At 45.2% G+C, this 22,566-nt stretch overlaps 1 protein-coding gene across 11 annotated transcripts in view; it reads left to right on the top strand.

The window, feature by feature from the left end:
• AGRN (agrin) overlaps nucleotides 1-22,566 on the top strand; it is a 568,214-nt gene that overhangs the window by 461,746 nt on the left and 83,902 nt on the right. For all 11 annotated transcript variants that reach the window (XM_073656959.1, XM_073656964.1, XM_073656966.1 and 8 more), the window contains 4 exons: nucleotides 1,081-1,191; nucleotides 7,249-7,413; nucleotides 13,807-13,950; nucleotides 19,192-19,316. In XM_073656959.1, the coding sequence (XP_073513060.1) occupies nucleotides 1,081-1,191; nucleotides 7,249-7,413; nucleotides 13,807-13,950; nucleotides 19,192-19,316 (545 nt within the window). The remainder of the gene's footprint in view (nucleotides 1-1,080; nucleotides 1,192-7,248; nucleotides 7,414-13,806; nucleotides 13,951-19,191; nucleotides 19,317-22,566) is intronic.

Genomic DNA, 22,566 nt, shown 5'->3' on the forward strand with positions numbered 1-22,566 from the left:
TCTGACCTGATGACAGGTTCTGTTTAAATCCCAATGTAACTTTAGACAATGGTTTTTATAAGGGTAAATTGTTGCGTCCATTGCTTGCTTGTGTGTTGGCTATGAAAAAGAGCCAGCTCCATATAATGATAGTGCGCGGGTGCCTTAAGATGTATTTTTTGTACCCTGCCTATTACATAGACATTGCATTACTTTATAATTCTTCCGTACTTTTACTTTGGTTTGAAGCATTCACCGGTCTTCCGCTACTATGCAAATGAGAAAAGCGCCATCTCCCCATCCTGAATACCTAACGACAATACGGATGATTAAAGACAATGATCTGCCTCATTATTGTTACATCCTCCTGGTAACGCTCGTCTGGCGATGAATAAAGAATCCGATGAATTCATCATTTATGTCTTAATCAACCTGATTCTTATTCCATTACACTATACGTTTCAGGATATACCTCCCGTAGGAGGTGGCCATATTCCAGTCCCGCATTTATTAGATTATGCCCTGTCAATATCATATCCCCTCCAATGACTACTGAGAAGTCCGTGAATATTTACGAAGCGGTGGCTTTTAGATAATTGATAGACTTGTGCATTGGTTGAGTCCACCGAATGGAGGCCTATATGATGGCGGTACTTTAATATAATTACGCCTACCCTCTTATTTGACAGAAATCAAAGCCCACGTTCTAATGAATCCTAAATAGATCTATGTTTACCGAAGGGACTGATCTATAATTCTCCACTTACGCCGTACGTTGGCTTTGGACGTCTTCCTAATCAGTTCCCTGTAATCATCCAGATTCTCCTCTCTGCCGAACACACAATCACCTCAATCTCTCGCAGGGCATTTTGATTTAGTGAAATTGCGGCAGCTTCATCATTTTAATGTGAAAATGCGCTTTGTGTATTTTGCTATCACATCGCCATGTGTTATCCCCAGCATTCTGAGTTCTGTCACATAGATCTGCCACCGAGAGTGAAATGAGCCTTGAGAGCGGATTATTGCAAGGAAATGTAACTCCTGTGGTGCTTTCAACCTCGGTGCCCTTATCCCATTTTTTTTATTTTTTTTTCTTGACAGCTGCCTCCACCAGCGTTCCTCCTGTGGTCCCGCATTGCATTCACACAGTGTACGGCTGCTGTCCCGACAATGTCACCGCCGCCCTTGGAGTTGGTCTGGCCGGATGCCCAAGTAAGATGCACTTATGATTTGTCTTCTCGTGTAATAAGTGATATTTAAAAAGTGATTGATAATTCTTCCAAAAAGGACTCGACTACCAGTATCCGCACTCGGCAAATCTGGCTTCGAGGGCACACTCAACCCAGGTTTCCAATGATGAAACATGCCATACATTCACTGACAGCTTCGCAGCTGTCAGACTACTAGGTCTCATCACAGCTGTTTAACTTCTTAGATGCCTCTGTCAATCAATGGCATTTAAAAGGTTGGAAATGGGGGAAGTTGTCCTTTTTGATCCCATCAGCTCCCCATAACAGAAACGCAGGGTGCCAATGGCATTGTCAGAGCAACCTTGGGGCCTACTAAATGCCCCTGTGTCTGTATGTTTGTACACCTGTGGGTAAGCTTTATAGAAAATTGGTAATTTTATAATATAATACAGGATTTGGATGAAGTGACAATAAACATTGTAAAAATAAAAAAAGTAAAATAATCTCTAAAAGTTTATATTGCACCCTCTTTTCGTGTCAGACTACTTGGTCTCATCACAGCAGTTTAACTTCTTAGATGCCTCTGTCGACCTTGAGCGTGGTATGTAAGAGGTTGGAAATGGGGGAAGATGCCCTTTCTGATTCCCATCAGCTCCCCGCAACACAAATGTAGGGTGTCAATGGCAATGACAGAGCAGCCATGGGGCCTACTAAATGTCCCTGTGTCTGCATGTTTGTACATCTGTGGGTAAGCTTCATAGAAAATTTGTAATTTTATTAAATAATACAATATTACAGGATTTGGATCAAGTGCCAATAAAAATTGTAAAAAAAAAAGTAAAATAATCTATAAAAGTTCATATTGCCCCCTCTTTTCGAGTGAACATAAATAAAATGAAAATAGAAAAAGTTACATATTTGTAATGGTTTCATGTATAATTACCTGAACTAAAAAAATATAATATTTTCCCTATACCGTGAGCACCGAAACAAACACGAAAGAAAAAGTGGTAGTAGAATTGCTGGTTTTGGTCACTTGCCAAAAATAAGGAATAAAAAGAGTTCAGAAAATGTTTGATAAGAGCTACAGCTCAACAATAAAGCCTTTATACGACTCTACTGTCTGAAAAATAAAATGATAGCTTTTGGCAGACTCGGAGAAAAAAATCTAAAGCGAAGAGGGGCCCACTGGGACTGTGTTGCCCAAGGGCCTGAATAAACTGATTCTAATGCAGCCACTAAAAGGACTATGTCACCTTTGTGTCCCATAAATTTGGACTTTAAGGTTTAGAAAATAAGGGAATATTTTTAAGTCGAAAGATCGGAAGCAGAACGCCAACGGCATATGTTGTCGCCACGAAAAAATTGAATCAAAGACAGTAGAACTATGAAACCACGCATGTTAACGCACTTCCATAAATAATTTTAATTAGTGATCATGAGAAATTTTGCCCAATACTAACACACATATGACCAGCTTCACTGTCAGAAATTCCAGTGTAGAATATTTTGCAGTGATGAACAACAGAAAAGTTGCCAGTACTGTAATGCTCTCCGACAAGGAAGTTGCTTCCTGTAATTGTCACACAAGGTGAGGGAAGTAACAAGTGTACAACGACGGTAAGAGGGGGAAGGGATCCAAACAACTAGGGAAAGAGGGAGTGGAGACCCCTAGGCAGATCTAATATCACCCTGACTACCCTGTCATCCCTATATTGGTTCCGCACCTATCACCGAGCAGGAAACCTAATCCCAGAATGTCCCTAGAGGTTGGCCCTAGGTAGGGATGGCATGGGGTGAACACTAGTCAGGCCCCACTGTAACTAAAGACAACAAGGTAAATAAACAAAGGGGATACACTTAGCTTGAGAAGACACCAGAGAGATAACGCCAACTGTCCTCCAAGGGAAGTCCAAGAAGAATCTAGCCGGCTACTAGTACTCCAGGCATGGACAGAGGAACATAGAACTATCACTGCAACTCTCTGGAGACACTGAGAGTTTTTAACTACCAAACAAGGGTGTGTCAATTAGCAGCAGAAGGTGGAGATCACTGCTGGGACCTAAAGAAAGAAGGATATCACAACACTATAGAGATGACAGGATCAAGAAGGCGTCTGCAATGCCAAGCGCAGTGACCTTCTAGAGCCGGATCCAGAGCGACTGTCACACTTGATACACCCGTGACATTAATAGGCACTTGACCGAAGCCCAGAAGTTACATCCCTATACCAGTTCCGTTCAGTTCAGGATCACTGCTTTCCTACCGATCATCATTCATTTTCATTCAAGGACTGGTGTTTAGAGGAGTCTGTCAACACAAAATGACTGTTCAAACCAAGCACTGGCGCTCGGTGCACTCTTGGTGTGGCCAAACAATTCAGTGCACCTTCCTACTTACTTGTTTTCCATCCATCTCTGGCTTCTATAAAGCCAGCGCTGTCAGTCAAAGAAATGAGGGAGATGGATGGGAAACAAGTAGGTGGGAAGATGCACCGAACTGTTTGGCCACACCAAGGGTCCACCAAAAGCCTGTCGTTGGTTTGAACAGTCATTTTGTGCTGACAGATTCCCATTAAAGCATATCTCCTCCCATAATATTAAAAATAGGGAGTTCAGAAAGTTGAGATAAGGGCTATCAAAGAGAGAGACCATGTGTTTCCAATGGGAACCTTGGTAAGAAGGTAAGCACTACACTAAAACAGGCGAGTTTTAGGAGATAACAGTGTACACCAGCGATCCTGGCTAGCTGCAAAACCATGCTTACAAGCTCAATAGAAAAGAGCTTGTAAGCTCTTCGCATGTCTTGCTGTGGTGGTCGGTCTCCAAGGCAACATGATATAAACAAAAGAAACGTGAATATCTTAAGAACAGCTAAAATTGACAATAAGCAGTAAATTGCAAAATTGTTTTAATTTAAAGACTCTATCCGACAATACCCATTTATGAAGAAGGGAATAACCCTTTAATAATAAAAAAGGTGACATTTGGCAGAGCTATCAGTGAGTATGGGCCTCGCATTGCGTATGCCCTGTTAATATCTGACAAAGGGAATATGACGAACAAAAACATTGACATCTTCGCTTCAAATGTATCCAAAACGTCGACCTCTCGGAAATAATTTCCACAGTGCGCCCTCCGTACAACATGCAAGAGCACGAGACAATAGAGCAGCCCTCAGATTTGAGAATTCGGCTAGATGAAGCAGCACCCTAGATCTGTGCTCCCTGGATATATTGCAAAGTGTGAGATCTCCATTATTTCTATAAATATACCAAAGTTCCCTTCTGCTGAAATCACAGATGGAGGTGTCCATGCACATTCGGTTTTAGGGGCCTGCAAGAAGAAACGCCACTACAGTGGTGTGAAATAGTGTTTGCCCCCTTCCTGAGTTCTTATTCTTTTGCATAAATGTTTCAGATCACAAAACAAATTTGCGGTAAATATTAGACAAAGGTAACACAAGTAAACACAAAATGCAGTTTTTAAATTAAGGTCTTTATTGTTAAGGGATAAAGAAATCCAAACCTACTGAGTCCTGTGTGAAAAAGTGATTGCCCCCTAAACCTAATAACTGGTCGGGCCACCCTGAGCAGCAAAACTGCAATCAAGCTTTTGAGATAACTGGCAATGAGTCTTTTACAACACTCTGGAGGAATTTTGGCTCACTTATCTTTGCAAAATTGTTGTAATTCAGCCACATTGGTGGGTTTCCGAGAATGAACTGCTTTTTTAAGGTCATGTCACAGCATCTCAATTGGATTAAAGTCAGGACTTTGACTAGGCTACTTGAAAGTCTTAATTTTGTTTTTCTTAAGCTATTCAGAAAATGGTGCTGGTGTGTTTTGGATCTTTGTCCTGCTGTATAACCCAAGTGTACTTCAGCTTGAGGTCACGATCAGATGGCCGGACATTCTCCTTCAGGATTTTTTGGCAGACAGCAGAATTCATGGTTCCATTTACCACAGCAAGTCTTCCAGGTCCTGAAGCAGAAAAACAGCCCCAGACCATCACCCTACCACCACCATATTTTACTGTTGGTATGATGTTCCTTTTCTGAAATGCTTTGTTACTTCTACACCAGATGTAATGGGACAAACTCCTTCCAAAAAGTTCAATTTTTGTCTCGTCAGTCCACAGAGTATTCACCCAAAAATCTTGGTGATCATCAAGATGTTTTCTGGCAAAGCTGAAACGAGCCTTTATGTTCTTTTTGCTTAGCAGTGGTTTTCATCTTGGAACTCTGCCATGCACCCCATTTTTGCCCAGTCTCTTTCTTATGGTGGAGTCATGAACACTGACCTTAACTGGGGCCAGTGAGGCCTGCAGTTCTTTGGATGTTGTTGTGGGGTCTTCTGTGACCTCTTGGATGAGACATTGCTGCACTCGGGGGGTAATTTTGGTTGGCCGGCCACTCCTGGAAAGGTTCACCACTCTATGTTTTCACCATTTGTGGATAATGGTTCTCACTGTGGTTCGTTGGAGTTACAAAGATTTAGAAATGGCTTTATAACCTTTTCCAGACTGATAGATGTCAATTACTTTGTTTCTTATTTGTTCCTGAATTTCTGTGGATCACAGCATGATGTCTAGCTTATGAGGATCTTTTGGTCTACTTCCCTTTGTCAGGCAGGGTCCTATTTAAGTGATTTCTTGATTGAGAACAGGTGTGGCAGTAATCAGGCCTGTGTGTGGGTAGGGAAATTGAACTCAACTTCCCAAAGATGTGATAAACCACAGTTAATTTATATTTTTCACTTTTTTACACAGGACCCTGTAGGTTTGGATTTCTTTTTCCATTACTAATAAAAGACCTCCATTTAAAAACTGCATTTTATGTTATCTTTGTCTAATATTTAAATTTGTTTTGTGATCTGAAACATTTAAGTGTGACAAGCATGCAAAAGAATAGGAAATCAGAAAGGGAGCAAACACTTTTTCACACCACTGTATATAATGCAAGAAATGTTCTGTCCCTCCCAACCCTCAACCCCAGCAGCTTTCTGGAAATGTCAGTCTGTGCACCCAGCACCTGTTAGTCCGGCTTCAGACAGCTGCTATCTCTGTTGTCCCTTCATTTGGAAAGAGAGGGCAATATGGCAAGCTTAATCCATCCACCTCTCCGTCTTCTTGGCGTCAGTGCACTTTTGCCGGCTGTGAACGAAGACCCAAAACCCGCTCCACACGAGATGTTTCCAGCAGTCGGCTGAAGATTAATTCACTCAATCCAAAGTCACGGTGAATCCTAGAAATTCATCTTGCCATCTCTTTCTTTTTTTTTTTCTCCGCACCTCTACAGATGGAAATGACTGCATCCCGTGCCAGCTGTTGTCACCTGCTACGTTACTGTGCGCGGGTTATTAATAGCAGTGATCTAAATGCAGGAAAATACACGGTGACATATTGCTCACTGTGTCGTCAGCGTAGCCTCCGACTGATTAACCCTTTTTTTTCCATTGGCAAAGGCTTAAATCCTGCTATGAATCACGGGCATCATTTTGCACGTAGGTGAGAACATTTCGAGTCTTCGTTGACTGGTCCTGGGGAAATATTTGCTCATTGACTTAATCACTGACTGTGATAAATATCCAGAATAACTAAATAGAAACAAGAGGCGGAATCATAGTCTATTATTGTCACGGAGTTGACGTCTTTGCCTCGCCCGGTATTTAACACCATTGGGTGCAGTGCAAACAGTCATGATAAGTGATCGTTCCCAACGATAATAAAGGAGGATTGGATTGTAGCCATAAATCTCTCGCCGTGAACGGACAAGGTTAAATAACGCCGCTCGAATATATATCCCCGATATTGGCGTCCTAGGAAGTTCTTCACTGCAGGGACTCGTGACCTTTTATTACTGTCCCTCGCACGGCCGCACACAATGACACACTGGCGGCGGAGTGTGCCATATGGAACTACTTAAAAGATTTAATGTCTCACTACGTAGAGCGTAACTTTATGTGTCTTCTTACCTTTGGCTGCCAGCTGGAGGTTCAGTTTGGCAATGAAACAGATAATTAAAATGACATGAACGTCTTACAGGTCATTGACACAGATTCATTCTGCTTTCTCTCCAGGCAGCTGCCAGTGTAACGTGCACGGTTCCTATGGGGGCACCTGTGATCCCACCACCGGCCAGTGCTCCTGTAAGCCTGGTGTAGGTGGGCTGAAGTGTGACCGATGCGAGCCCGGCTTCTGGAATTTCCGAGGAATCGTGACGGATAAGAAAAGCGGCTGTACACGTGAGTTGACACCCGGAAACAAAATAATATCGTTGCAACATTTGGATAGATTCAATATTAGTTTATCACAATGTAAAAAAAAGATAAATCTATCAGAATCTTGTGCAATATGTTACGAAGATCATGGATATTTGAGGGAGAGGGAAAAAAGTGTTTCAGCTAAGGCATCGAAGCTGATAATTGCAGGGTATTACTGTGATTTTTACTAGATTAACTCTTTAACTGGGGGAGAGATTTACAACTAGTGACCCTTCCGCTTCCAGGATGCGACATATGCCATAGCTAACATAAGTGTGCAACGAGACATAGGGCATGGGTACAAAAGTGATAACTAACCTTCTATAACACTGTATATGTCTGTATGACCTACTGATATATACAACCTGTGCACCTGCATAAGGATAAAGTGGTCCAATGCTACCCTAGTGGCTACTCAGAGTACAACACCCACTGTACATTAGATGAGCTAATGAGCAGAGTTGGCCAGAACTGATTTTGGCCACATCAGTATTCTGTGGTCCCAGGGTTAGGTGCAGGAGAACCGTCTCTTACTTGACAGCTTCCGCGGCTCTTTTTGATTAGCCGGCCTGGCGTGACATCACACTTGCATCATGCCAGGCCGCCGGCCAATCCAAAGAAGAGCCACAGATGCCATCAGAAAAGAAGTAAAAGCTGGAATGACAATGAGAGCAATAGGGTCTTATCTGGTTTAGAGGGGAAATAGTAAAAACAAGATTTGCCCGCCTGGTGGGGTTGTGACAGTCACAACCCCTGTGTTAGCTTGTTGGAATAGGCTGCTGCAGATCCACCAATGTGATAACATACTAACTTGGAGGGAAAGTGGATATGAATCCACGCTGCCAGAGATCCAATATACCATGAGACCAAAATAGTATGGATGCGGTTTTTATTTGTCAACGCGTTTCGAGGTGTTCATATCTCTTCATGAGCTTGCAAGCTGTACTCCATCATTGTGGTTTGTCCTGATGAAGAGGTATGAACACCTCGAAACGCGTTAACAAATGAAAACTGCATCCATACTATTTCGGTTTCTCATCATATAATGAACACCTTGAAACGCGTTGGAAAATGAAAACCGCATCCATACTAATTTGGTTTCTCATCGTACATTGGACCTCTGGCAGCGCGGATACATATCCACTTTCCCTCCAAGTTTGTATCTTAACAGATGCCATCAGTTCTCAGAATTCCTGTCCAGTGGCCATAAATTACTGACGTGGCCAATGGACAGGCTAATTCCAATTATTATTATTATTATAGCTCCATTTATTCCATGGCACTTTACATGTGAAAAAGGGGGTAAGCATACATGAACAATTACAATGATCTTGAACAAAACATGACGGCGACTGGTGCAGGAGGAGAGAGGACCCTGCCTGTGAGGGTTCACAGTCTACAAGGGATGGATGAGGATACAGTAGGTGAGGGTAGAGCTGGTCGTGCGGTAATATGGTGGAGCGAGGGTTACTGCAGTTTGTAGGCTTGTTGGAAGAGGTGGGTCTTCAGGTTCCTTTTGAAGGTTTCCACGGTAGACGAGAGTCTGTTGTGTTTGGGTAGAGCGTTCCATAGTAGGGGGGGTTGCATGGGAGAAATCTTGAGATTGTGGGAAGAGGAGATAAGAGGGGAGTAGAGAAGGAAATTTTATGAAGATCGGAGGTTGCGTGCAGGTATGTACCGGGAGACTAGGTCACAGATAAGTTATTGGAGAGCAGGGAGTCCATATACAGATCTTGCTCAGGGGCTTTCAGCTTTTCGTGTCCACCCATTGTATTCATCATACCTAACGTTGGTATAGCCTTGGAGGCCACCTCATAGAGTAGGGCCTCAATAGCATCTCCTATTGTCCGTTCTCTGAAAATGAGGTCTGGACTTCTTATTGTTATATGTAGCCTCATAGCTGTTGGGAACGATAGGAGACTTTAGAAATCAATGGGCTCCTACTCTACCTCTTCATAACTCAGATTGCATGTAGCATTCTGTATTATTCCGCCAACTACACAGCTTCTGATGTTGATATTTTTCATGGATTTTTTTTCTCTGTTTTCATTTTTTTTTTCATGTTTTTTTTTCTATGTTAATGTGTTTATAGCATATGCAAATGTAAGCTTAGTAGTACTTTATCTTCTGATAATAAAACAGTCACACGATCACACAGTAAATTATCCATTCCGAAAGCAGGAGACGACGTGTTTAAGTTTCACGGTGAAGAGCGATTTTTGGAACACAGCAAACCATTTTGGAATAGATTTGCAGAACCTGTGATTCCCGCTGGGTTGTGAGAGCCTGAGGCAAGGATTGATCCAAGCACAAAGCTGAAGGCATGATACTAAATTACACAATGAAGAGTCGGCTTAGGTGTGATGGATCACTGCATGGGGGCGTTCACCAACTCAAGCCCCGTCAACAACATAAGGGGCATTTTCGGCATGATGTTGTATGAAGACAGGGCTTCTTTGTTGCTCCTTGTCTGAACATTATTGAGAAGGCAAGGGAGTGATATAAACACTGAAGCTGTCCCGCTGCAATGTCCGGCAAAGCCTTGTGGGTCATATCTACCCTACGGGCAGCCACTTGTCAGTTATGTAATGGAAGCCAAAAGTCTGTCAGTTTGGCAGCATGTCAGGCATAATGAGCCAGGTAGAAGGAATCACAAGAGCTGCAGGCGAGGAGATAGCCGAGTGGTGACCACCGTGCTGCTTATCTAAATAGCATACATGTCATTATATCCTTCAGGTTGTTAATCCAATGCCAGTCTAATGGCCATCCAAGCCATTTTTACTTATCAAGCAAACCGCAGGCATTACAGTAATAGCACATCACATCCAAAACCCTGAAAGTCCTTCGCTTTGTCTTCGTAGACATTGGAATAGAAATTAGTGTTTGTAAGGTTTTATTGGCTAACCGTAGAATGAAAATCACTTATTGGGTTTAGGTGTTCGTACCAAATCTCTCAGTACTGAGTTTTATGTAGGTTGAAGAAATATAGGCAATTGAGAATGTGATTTTCCCCAATGATTGATCATGAAAATTGAAATGCTGAAGATCATGGTAAAAACAACTGAACAGGTAGACAAGAGTCCGAGGGGTCATTGTAGTGTGCTGCATATGCTGTCGAGATCTAAGAATCGTAGAGATGACGGATAGGAAAAGATTATCCTCGTGCATCATGAATGGACACCATGTTCTCCATAGCATTCGGTTATCAATGTTCTCCTTATAGGGTGTTTGTTAACCCCAAAACACATATAGCTATGTAGGGGACTTGCCTATTAAAATATTGTACTGCTAGTTTAATAACCAATCTATCAATTCTGCTGAAAATCCTCTTTAATCCAGTACACTAATTAGGGTCCTTGGTGCACCCTTGGTGTGGCCAAGCTGCTCAGTGAACCATTCTAACCCAAGATTTTGCATAATTCAACCTCCCTCTATGTTGATTGACAGCACTGGCTTGCCCACAGCACGACATTTCTGAAGAGAAAGCTCACTGTGGGATTGCCGGACTGCATGCACTCACAGCCTTTTGTTTTTTCAAAAGTGCGGCCACTCACCAGGGTTGCCAACCGTCCAGAAATTCCTGAACAATCAATACAAATAAGGCACTTGTTTCCTTGTCCATAAAAAAAAAACGTGATGAACCATGATTTTTTTTTACAGCTGGAGAGACTTTTTTATGATTGTGTTTGTCACCCTTTTCCAGTTCACAGTGAATGCAGCTCATGGGTTCATGTAGGATTTATGGTCTTTAGACACGTATCACTCGTAGTGTTAACGATTTATTATGGTCCTCAAATGTGTCCGTAAAAAAGTTGGCTGTCCGTGATTTTTTAAGAAGCTGTCCAGAAAAAGTACAAAATCAAGTTGGCAACCGAGCCACTCACTAAACAGCTACACCCAAAAGTGAAGTGATGCATCCTCAGAGAGAGTAGGAGAGGGCTGTGCGTATGCGCTCTGGCACTTCTACAGTGAACACACGCCCAAGCTTGGTCTTCAGACAGCGCTCCCTCCAGGCAAGACAGCACAGAGGTAGGGGGAGACAGGCAAAATATGGTGGTGGAATGGTTATCACAGTGGTTCATGCTAGATTGCCAATCTTCGAGCATCTTTGAAGGAGATAAATATCCACATGTTGTTTCTACAGCCAAGCCAAGCGCCACATGGTCAAAACGAGTTAGCGGAAACATTTGAAGAAGCTCATTGAAATATATACAGTACAGACCAAAAGTTTGGACACACCTTCTCATTTAAAGATTTTTCTGTATTTTCTTGACTATGAAAATTGTACATTCACACTGAAGGCATCAAATCTATGAATTAAGATATGTGGAATTGTATACTTAACAAAAAAGTGTGAAACAACTGAAAATATGTCTTATATTCTAGGTTCTTCAAAGTAGCCACCCTTTGCTTTGATCACTGTTGCCACTCGTGGCATTCTCTTGATGAGCTTCAAGAGGTAGTCACCGGAAATGGTCTTCCAACAATCTTGAAGGAGTTCCCAGAGATGCTTAGCACTTGTTGGCCCTTTTGCCTTCCCTCTGCGGTCCAGCTCACCCTAAACCATCTCGATTGGGTTCAGGTGACTGTGGAGGCCAGGTCATCTGGCGTAGCACCCCATCACTCTCCTTCTTGGTCAGATAGCCCTTACCCAGCCTGCAGGTGTGTTTGGGGTCATTGTCCTGTTGAAAAATAAATGATGGTCCAACTAAACGCAAACCGGATGGAATAGCATGCCGCTGTAAGATGCTGTGGTAGCCATGCTGGTTCAGTATGCCTTCAATTTTGAATAAATTCCCAACAGTGTCACCAGCAAAGCACCCCCACACCATCACACCTCCTCCTCCATGCTTCACGGTGGGAACCAGGCATGTAGAGTCCATCCGTTCACCTTTTCTGCGTCGCACAAAGACACGGTGGTTGAAACCAAAGATCTCAAATTTGGACTCATCAGACCAAAGCACATATTTCCACTGGTCTAATGTCCATTCCTTGTGTTCTTTAGCCCAAACTTGTCTCTTCTGCTTGTTGCCTGTCCTTAGCAGTGGTTTCCTAGCAGCTATTTTACCATGAAGGCCTGCTGCACAAAGTCTCCTCTTAACAGTTGTTGTAGAGATGTGTCTGCTGCTAGAACTCTGTGTGGCATTGACCTGGTCTCTAATCTGAGCTGCTGTTAACCTGCGATTTCTGAGGATGGTGACTCGGATAAACTTATCCTCAGAAGCAGAGGTGACTCTTGGTCTTCCTTTCCTGGGGCGGTCCTCATGTGAGCCAGTTTCTTTGTAGCGCTTGATGCTTTTTGCAACTGCACTTGGGGATACTTTCAAAGTTTTCCCAATTTTTCGCACTGACTTACCTTCATTTCTTAAAGTAATGATGGCCACTCGTTTTTCTTTACTTAGCTGCTTTTTTCTTGCCATAATACAAATTCTAACAGTCTATTCAGTAGGACTATCAGCTGTGTATCCACCTGACTTCTGCACAGCACAACTGATGGTCCCAACCCCATTTATAAGGCAAGAAATCCCACTTATTAAACCTGACAGGGCACACCTGTGAAGTGAAAACCATTTCCGGTGACTACCTCTTGAAGCTCATCAAGAGAATGCCAAGAGTGTGCAAAGCAGTCATCAAAGCAAAAGGTGGCTACTTTGAAGAACCTAGAATATAAGACATATTTTCAGTTGTTTCACACTTTTTTGTTAAGTATATAATTCCACATGTGTTAATTCATAGTTTTGATGCCTTCAGTATGAATGTACAATTTTCATAGTCATGAAACTACAGAAAAATCTTTAAATGAGAAGGTGTGTCCAAACTTTTGGTCTGTACTGTATAATACATATAAAAGCTGTAAGTTTTTAAGTCTGAAAACTGAGTTCTGGAAATTTTTCTCCTTTATGGCTATATGCACTCATGTGTTTGTGCTCCTGTAATAAAGGGGTAACATTTGCAAGGTTAGTGAGTTAGGAAAATCTGAACTTGAATCCACTGGAGCATCTCTAAACATGTCTTTCTAATTTCAAACCAATTTTTGGATCAATTACTTTTTTGGCAAAATTGTGGCACAATTTGGACAATGTTGTCACATTGTTAGCTTCGCCCCATTAAAGCTATGCCACACACCACAAGCCACAATCCTTTTGAGAGGGCTGCAAAAAAAGTTTTAGGGGTATGATAACTAGGACTGAAACGAGATGCACCAAGTTGGGGCAAAATTTTGTGCATTTTTAGGGGACGAGACCCCCTGAGAAGAGCAAATTTGCCCCAATTTTTTAAAATTTGCTAAATTAAATATGTGACTTTTTTAATGCCTATATGACGTTTGAGATTCCTAGATGATGGTCATTCCCATGGTTTACTTCCATTTTTCAGCATGTCACTGTGATCAGGCCGGAGCCGTGCGTGATGACTGCGAGCAGATGACAGGTCTGTGCTCATGTAAGACAGGAATCTCTGGATTGAAGTGCAGTCAGTGCCCAGACGGACGTCCACTTGGCATGAGTGGCTGCGAGAAAGGTAAGGACCTCTGTGTTGGTGGTTCTTGGATGAAACAATTTTTAGCGTTTTTGAAGATGTGTTTGAGACGTCCACCACAGCATGGATCCTAATAGCGGCCATTATATAACTGACTTCTTCTTACCAAGTCATGAACACGCCATATTTATGTTCCGTGTCACAGTTGCATCGGCAGGTGAACCTTTTTTTTCCCCAGATTTTCTATTGAGCGCCGGCACAATCAATAATAATTTACCTTCTTGAGTGACTAAAGCAGAATGAAAACAGATTTGAGCGAGCGTGGAAACACAACAAAATGAAGGCTGACAACATTTTACAATTGATCGGCCCACATGGGCAGCTCGTTACCCTATCTGTCTTCTGTCGATATTGATTCTCTCATCTGCAGTCATATTTAAAGGCATACGGTCCACAGGAGTTTTATTGCGGGCGATTTACTTCTCATTTTGCATAAGTAAAATAATGCCAGATTTGTCAATATCGTAATGGATTTTTATCATCATAGAGATCTAATTATCTTCAGTATTGATTAAAAAAAATGATAGTATAAAATGCTTAGGATTAGGGACGGACTGTGTTTTTGTACAATTTATGCCTTCCCAATCACAATAGTTACACTTGAGCTAAATTGATAGGGTGTTGGCATTTATAGCAAATATGTAAGAAATTGCAATAGATGCAGATCTCACCCCGGGGACCCGGTGGTTGCACATGCACCGCTTTTTCCATAGGAGCTCACATTCTCTTTCTTCAATCATGACCGCCCTACTGTAACCTGTTCTCCAGATAGATGTGACGCGCCCCTGGGCCTGTGTCGCGCTGCGTTGCGCACACGGGAGCTTACCCGGAGCCGGATCTCTTGAGGGTTGTAGTCTCGTGGCGGTGATCCGGTCCGTGCCCAGGGAGTCAGACTAAGTGGCACTGTATTAGCGGTAGATGTTGGACGACTACGCCACCCGTTGAGTACAGCTAAGGAGCTGCTGCTGCAGGGCAGACCGCTGAGGCCGGTGGTAGGATTGTGCAGCGTGATAGTATAACCCCCAACGGGAGGGGTATGGCCTCAGGGCAGCCGACGTGGATGATGGGGGTAGCAGGAACCACTCAGAGACGGTACGGTGTAGTTCAGGGTCTTTACTGGTGACAACGATAGGCCCTCCCAGAGTACTGGCTAGCGATTGGGGCCTGGTCAGTCCTTGAGCAGATGGGATCTCCCCTGGCCAGGCGGAGTTGTAGGCCTCCCAAACTAACGATACTCTTCTGGCTACCTTGCTAGAGGCGGGTATAAGTAGCCCACGTCCCTGAGTGTACCGTGTGGTGCTCACCCGTATGGCCGGTGACTCGGGGCCTTCTAGTAGCTTCCGCTCCACGACGGCGGTGCTGGTCCCACGCGTGTGACCGTGCCTTCGGGTTTCTTGGCCAGAGGACCTGAAATCCCCTGCCGGTCGGTTTCTGCTGCTGGATAGGAGTTAGTCCCCACAGCCTCGGACTCCGGGTCCGGTGATAGCTTCTCAGTCAGGGCGAGCTCTGCAGCTGCCAGCCCCTGACTCTTTGTAACACTGCTCCCACAGAGCTCCTGTTGTTTCTTCCTATGCTGCTTCTCTTCTCTACTTCTGGCATGGCCCAGGAGCTGGGCCCAGCCGGAGCCACAGCTCCCTGTCAGCCCTCCTGGCTGAACTCTCCCTCTGAACTCTCTAACCCTGCCTCAGCCCCAGGTTTATACAGGGGAAGTTCTTCCCCTCCCAGGACTGGGCAGGAGGTGTGGCATGCATAGGATTCCTGACCAAGAGACCTCCCACCTGCTCTCAGACATAACACTGCCGTTACTGTGGAAACCAGACCCCTGGGGTGCCACATTCCCCCCTAGTGAAATTTAGTACTCCGGGACTAAACATATTTTTAGAAAAACATAACAAGGTATAAACAATAATAATAGTACAATAAGAAAAACATATAAAGATGGTCATGGCGTGTCCGCAACCGGGTGCAGTCTTTGAAGAAAACAAAGGTGTCCATTTCACCAAAACAGGGAGACGTAACCAGGTAGGGGTCTGTCCTGCCCCGAGTCCTTAACAGTCTTTTAGTCCATTCCTGGGTTACGCTCCAACCAATTGTACAAGGATTCCCGGTAAATCCACCAAGGACTCCTAAAAATAACTAGAAACACATAATTATTTACAGGATATGGCCGCTCTCAGTCCTCGGCCAGTGGGGATAAGGAATGGCTGCTCACAGTCCTCAGCCTGGTTTAAGATAGGGGCACATGGGGAACAATTCACTAATCCCAACGGGGACCATATTTTAATTAGCAGCAGTCCTTGTACCCTTACGGGTAACTATTTACAGCTCTTTATTCACGCTACTTTCCTTCAGTAGCTATGTCCTCTTTGTGCTCCCTCCTGAGGGTAGTCCTCAGACCCGTCCGGGTCCTCTTGGCTTTCCTCGTATTGGTAGTACTGCAGCTCCTCCTCGGTTAGCTGGGTTAGTATCTCTGCGACAGTCCTCCTCCCAGGTGGTCAGGACTTTACCTCCCTTTGGGCTGCCCCGGTTAATTGGGCCACCAGGATGCTCACTTTTTGCTCCTCTGTGAGGGGGTACACCTGGAAGAGGCTATCCAGCTTTTCTCTAAAGTCATGCAGGGTATGTGACTCCCCTGAGTACTGGGGTAGCCAGGCTGCTCCCGGGATATAGGGCATGGTAAAAGGCATGACTGCAGCAGTGCTGGCGCTGGCGGGGGTTGAGGCAGTGAAGCTCTCCTCCGTATCCGACATCTTCCTCCCCCCTAGTGGACCGTGGCCTACCTTGCGATGATCCTCTTCCGTAGGCCGCGGCTCCGCAGCGGATCGTCAGGGTTGAGGACCTTCCGTCGCGCTCCTGTGACGTCAGCGTCTGCTGGGCTCCTTCCAGGACCTTACGCGACGTCTGGACGTGAGGCGGGGCTTCAGTTCTCGCGCGCTTTTGGAGTCCACGCCCCTCTTCTTCCCGCACGGCGTCTTCAAGATGGCGTCCAACGGCGGGAAAACTCCACGGAAGGCGGGAAGAAGGCTGAAAATGGCGCCGGATGGCGGGAATCTTCACCGATGGCGGGAAGAAGGCTGAAGATGGCGCCGGATGGCGGGAATCTTCGCCACAGGTAAGTTTAAAAGTCTCTTTTTTTCAGGCACGCAGTACCTGGTGGTTGCGGGCACGGTATCCTGCCGACTACGCCAAAAGTTGACGCGCCCCTGGGCCTGTGTCGCGCAGCGTTGCGCACGCGGAAGCTTACCCGGAGCCGGATCTTTTGAGGGTTGTAGTCTCGTGGCGGTGACCCGGTCCGTGCCCAGGGAGTCAAACTAAGTGGCGGTCTATTAGCAGTGGATATTGGACGACTACGCCACCCGTTGAGTACAGCTAAGGAGCTGCTGCTGCAGGGCAGACCGCTGAGGCCGGTGGTAGGATTGTGCAGCGTGATAGTATAACCCCCAACGGGAGGGGTATGGCCTCAGGGCAGCCGACGTGGATGATGGGGGTAGCAGGAACCACTCAGAGACGGTACGGTGTAGTTCAGGGTCTTTACTGGTGACAACGATAGGCCCTCCCGGAGTACTGGCTAGCGATTGGGGCCTGGTCAGTCCTTGAGCAGATGGGATCTCCCCTGGCCAGGCGGAGTTGTAGGCCTCCCAAACTAACGATACTCTTCTGGCTACCTTGCTAGAGGCGGGTATAAGTAGCCCACGTCCCTGAGTGTACCGTGTGGTGCTCACCCGTATGGCCGGTGACTCGGGGCCTTCTAGTAGCTTCCGCTCCACGACGGCGGTGCTGGTCCCACGCGTGTGACCGTGCCTTCGGGTTTCTTGGCCAGAGGACCTGAAATCCCCTGCCGGTCGGTTTCTGCTGCTGGATAGGAGTTAGTCCCCACAGCCTCGGACTCCGGGTCCGGTGATAGCTTCTCAGTCAGGGCGAGCTCTGCAGCTGCCAGCCCCTGACTCTTTGTAACACTGCTCCCACAGAGCTCCTGTTGTTTCTTCCCATAGCTGCTTCTCTTCTCTGTCTCTACTTCTGGCATGGCCCAGGAGCTGGGCCCAGCCGGAGCCACAGCTCCCTGTCAGCCCTCCTGGCTGAACTCTCCCTCTGAACTCTCTAACCCTGCCTCAGCCCCAGGTTTATACAGGGGAAGTTCTTCCCCTCCCAGGACTGGGCAGGAGGTGTGGCATGCATAGGATTCCTGACCAAGAGACCTCCCACCTGCTCTCAGACATAACACTGCCGTTACTGTGGAAACCAGACCCCTGGGGTGCCACATACTCACCCTGCCTCAGCCCTAGGTTTATATAGGGGAAGTTCTTCCCCTCCCAGGACGGGGCAGGAGGTGTGGCATGCATAGGATCCCTGACCAAGAGACCTCCCACCTGCTCTCAGACATAACATTGCTGTTACTGTGGAAAACCAGACCCCTGGGGTGCCACAGATGCATTGGACATTTATGGTTTATCCTGTCGATATGCCATAAATGTCCCAGATGATTATCATGTATTGACTGCCAAGCCATGGTCCCTAAGGATCTGCCCAGATGCCTGAACAATCAATCCTCCTCCTTGTGTTAATTGCATTTAAAGGTATTCGGTCAGCAAGTTTTTTTATATGAAATCTGAGAGCAGCTTGATGTAGGGGCAAAGACCCAGATTCCAGCGATGTGTCAATTACTAGGCTGTGTGTTGTTATTTTAATAAAATCAGTGTTTTATCAGCAGGAGATTATCACCACAGGACTAGGTGTCTCCTGCCTCCTAGTCAACTGCTCTGTGTAACTCCGCCTCCCCACTAATTAGCTGCTTTCTGTCAATATACAGTATACACTGAAAACAGCCAATCAGTGGTGTGGGCGGGGTTATGCACAGCTCAGCATTCCGAGTTCCGCTAGATCTGCAGCAGAGAAATCTGTGATTTTATAAAAACTGTTGCACCAATAAAAACTAAGTGACATATCGCTGGAATCAGGGTCTGTGCCCCTACATCATAATGCTGTCAGATTACATAGCAAAAACCTGCAGACAGATTCCCTTTATAGGTATGACCAGTCTGTTGTGTTTAAGGTTAATCCATGGGAATGCTGCCTATAGCATCTAGGACCGGACATGCTACTCTCTTAATGCCTTAGAAATACTGTACAATGTTTTTATAATCTAAATGGATTACATTTTGTCAGATTGAATACTGAGCAATTTTTCAGTAACTACAAAATTATTTTCTATTCTTTTTTGTCCAGATCCATCAGCCCCTAAATCTTGCAGGGATATTCAGTGCCAATTTGGGGCAACCTGTGTGGTCGTTGGAGGTACTGCCCATTGCGAGTGTCCATCACCCCTGTGCCCAGAATCAAATCTAACTAAGGTAAGCCTCATGGTTTATTGTATTCACAAAATATAAATTAAATTTCTCAATTCACTTAAAGAGGTTGTCCGGTCCAAATCGATAAGTCTGCATACATACCGTCCGGTCCCTGGTCAGAAACCGGCGGATCACAGAGTAACTGCACACTTTTTGATTTGGACTGGACAACCCTTTTAATGTAAAGTTGGCCATACACATGCCATAACTCTTGGTCAAATGTTAGTTCGGCCGGCAGCTATTTCTTCTGACTCCCCCTTACAGGAAAACTTGTTTCGGGATAGAGGAGAAAGTCGCTGCCAAACATCTCAAACTTCTGAAAACTAAAAGATGGACCATTCAAATTTCAGCTGCTTGATACTTCTTTACTGTGACATCTCCTGTTGGCCATAGTTGAAGGCCCTTCATGGTCAACTGGTCCAGCCATAATCAACATCTTTAGCTGACTTTCATGTAAAGTGTATGGATTTTCTTTAGGTCCATATTTATATCCCTGGAGCATCCTATATCCAGTCCTATTGCCCAGAACTATATCTTGACCCACAACTGTTGACCTCTCTGACCAGCATCGTTGAGCATGAAGGAAATGGTCCACCACTCTTGTAAAAGTGGGAGATCTATCTTCTATCCTCCGAGGATCCTTTGATCAATAGCAATCTCTATGGTGATAATCTGAATGTTAATTCACTGAGACCTTTTATGTCTAGGTCTATCTCATTCATAGTTAATTTTTTGTATGTTCTGAAGACATCGTTTTCCCTGTATAAATGTGCATTAGAGGAAGCCAATTGTATTGTAAGGCAGAATATCTATTTTTGTTTTTTTATGGGTTATACTCTGACCCTAAACTAAATTCCCAAGAGAAATACCCACAGCAGTCAATTTTAGATTTGCACTCCAATTTTTCCAAAAATGTAGGGTCGTAGAGCCTCTCTTCATTCATTGCTTGGATGTCTAAGCCTAGAAATCCTCTACACTGCTGAACCCAGATGGACGCATGGGGGAAGCCTACCGATTTCACAGGCTGATTATATCAGCAAGGAAACACTTGACCTACATAGAGAGCAAATCCTATTCAGAAAACCACACAGCGTGAGGCCATATCCAACGTGGAGACACAAACAGGCCCTCTGCACATATCATTGCATGAATATTTGATTTCTCCGGTTGACCTTAACATTGCATGGATTTAATGATTTGTACATCACTGTGTAAATATACTTTTCTTTTATCCTTATTGGAGTTTTTAAGAAATTTATGAAGGGGTGTTACTTACACAGTTATGCATTATATTGATTATACAGGATATTACATGTGTGTGTGGGTTAAAATTGAATCTGCAATATTAATATTTTAAATATTTTAATATTGAAAATTGTATTTTAATTATATTTTTTTCATTATTAAACCGCATACCTCCAGATAGTCAGGACTGGTCCACTAGGGGATTCTTCGGTAGACCCAAGGCCTGATGCAATTAGTATATCAAATGTTCTGTTTCAGAGACCCTGAAATACACCTTCACATTGCTAATGGCAGTGAACTCACAATACACGACAGCGGGAGAACAGTAGAGGTGTCATAGTGAAATATGCTTCTTTCTCCACTTATGAGCCACTTCTTATCTACCCCTGCATCCTAAATTCATTATTCCCTATGAAAATTGTTAAATTCTATCTTGCTCAAGACCAGCCAGATTGTACAAACAATGAGGGGTATGTACACAGCTCCCTATTAAGGGCTATGGAAAGGTATTGGAATTCAGAGCGTGAGAGAGAGGCAGAAAGACACAGATTGTCCTTCTGATTTTAAGCATTTAATTTCATCTCAGTGCTGGACTCACAGATACACTGCTTAATACTGCTCTTTGATGACCTCCATGCTGCTGATTCTGAACATGTGTTACATAGAGACAGGAGAGCAGGAATTTCATCTTGCTCAAGACAAGCGAAATTGCACTACTAATGACAAATACAGTGACCTATTATGGGCTATGGAAAAGTGTTGTGAGGTAGAGTGTGAAAGACAGACAGAAAGACACAGATTGCCCTTCTAATTTTAAGTGTTTTACTTAAACTCAGTGCTGGACTCACAGCTACACTGCTTAGTACTGCTGTTTGATAACCTCCATGCTGCTGCTTTTGAACATGTGTGACATAGAGACAGAAAAGCGGAAATTCCATCTTGCTCAAGACAAGCTAAAGTGCACAACTAATGATGGATATGACGCGCCCCCTGGGCCAGTGTTGTTGGGGATACCCGGAGCCGGATCAGATGGGGGTTGTAGTCTCCGAGTGGCTGTGACCCGGTCCGTGCCCAGGGTGTCAAGCTCAGTGTGTGGCAGTCCTTACTGATGTTACTAAAGTTCTTTATGTCGACTACGCCACCCGTTGAATTGCGGTCACTACGGCCGCCGCTGCAGCAGGGTCCGCTGAGGCTGATGGTGTTTGTGCAGCTTAGGTGGTATAACCCCCAACGGGAGGGGTATAGCCTCAGGGGGTCAGGTGCAGAGGATGGTGGTTGGGAAGTGCAGGGAAGATGGTAATGAGAGTCAGAGTCGGGTTGTGCAGTTCAGGGTTCCCTACTCACTGCTGTTCTTGAACCGGTCACTCCGGCCTTGAGTGACCACCCGAGCCGCGCTGCGTCCACCAGGTCCTGGACTCGGCCAACCCCCAAGTAGTTCTGGAGCGTGGTTCCGAGCCCCCCTTCTGTCCCGTCCTCGTCTCCGGCCCTCCCCACCAGGGATCCACCCACGTCCGGCTCCCTCGGGCCTCCTGCTGGCGAACCCCCGTCTCTGGGCTCCCCGACCCCACGCGTGGTCCGCCCCCCGGGCGGACACAGTGGGCGGCCGTGGCAGATTCTGCCCACGGCCTCCGGTTCCTGGCCAAGGTGTGCTGTAGCCTCTGCCAGCTTGGGATCCGGTACCCTGTTGCCAACTCTTCACCCTCTGGTCTAATTTGGGCTCTTGGAGTTCCCTCTTTCTCCCCCTCTGGGTCTTTCCCTCTCCTCTCTCTCTCTTGGCTCTGGGGCTGCTCTGCTTCTCTGCTCTCTTCCTCTACAAAGACTGACGTCTCACTGGCTGACTGACTGACTGACGTCTCACAGACTGACCCTGATCTAAGATGGTTCCCACCTTATATACTCCCTCTATGTGTGAGCCCAGGTGACCAGCACCCAATGAGCTCCTAACTTTACCCAGGCTGCTCCCCCTATCTGCCCCTACACTACTGGGATGTACCACCCCCCTCCCACT

Source organism: Phyllobates terribilis, unplaced genomic scaffold (genome assembly GCF_046119375.1).
Source record: "Phyllobates terribilis strain yellow unplaced genomic scaffold, ASM4611937v1 Scaffold_12__6_contigs__length_324123572, whole genome shotgun sequence".
NCBI classification, from domain to species: Eukaryota; Metazoa; Chordata; class Amphibia; order Anura; family Dendrobatidae; genus Phyllobates; species Phyllobates terribilis.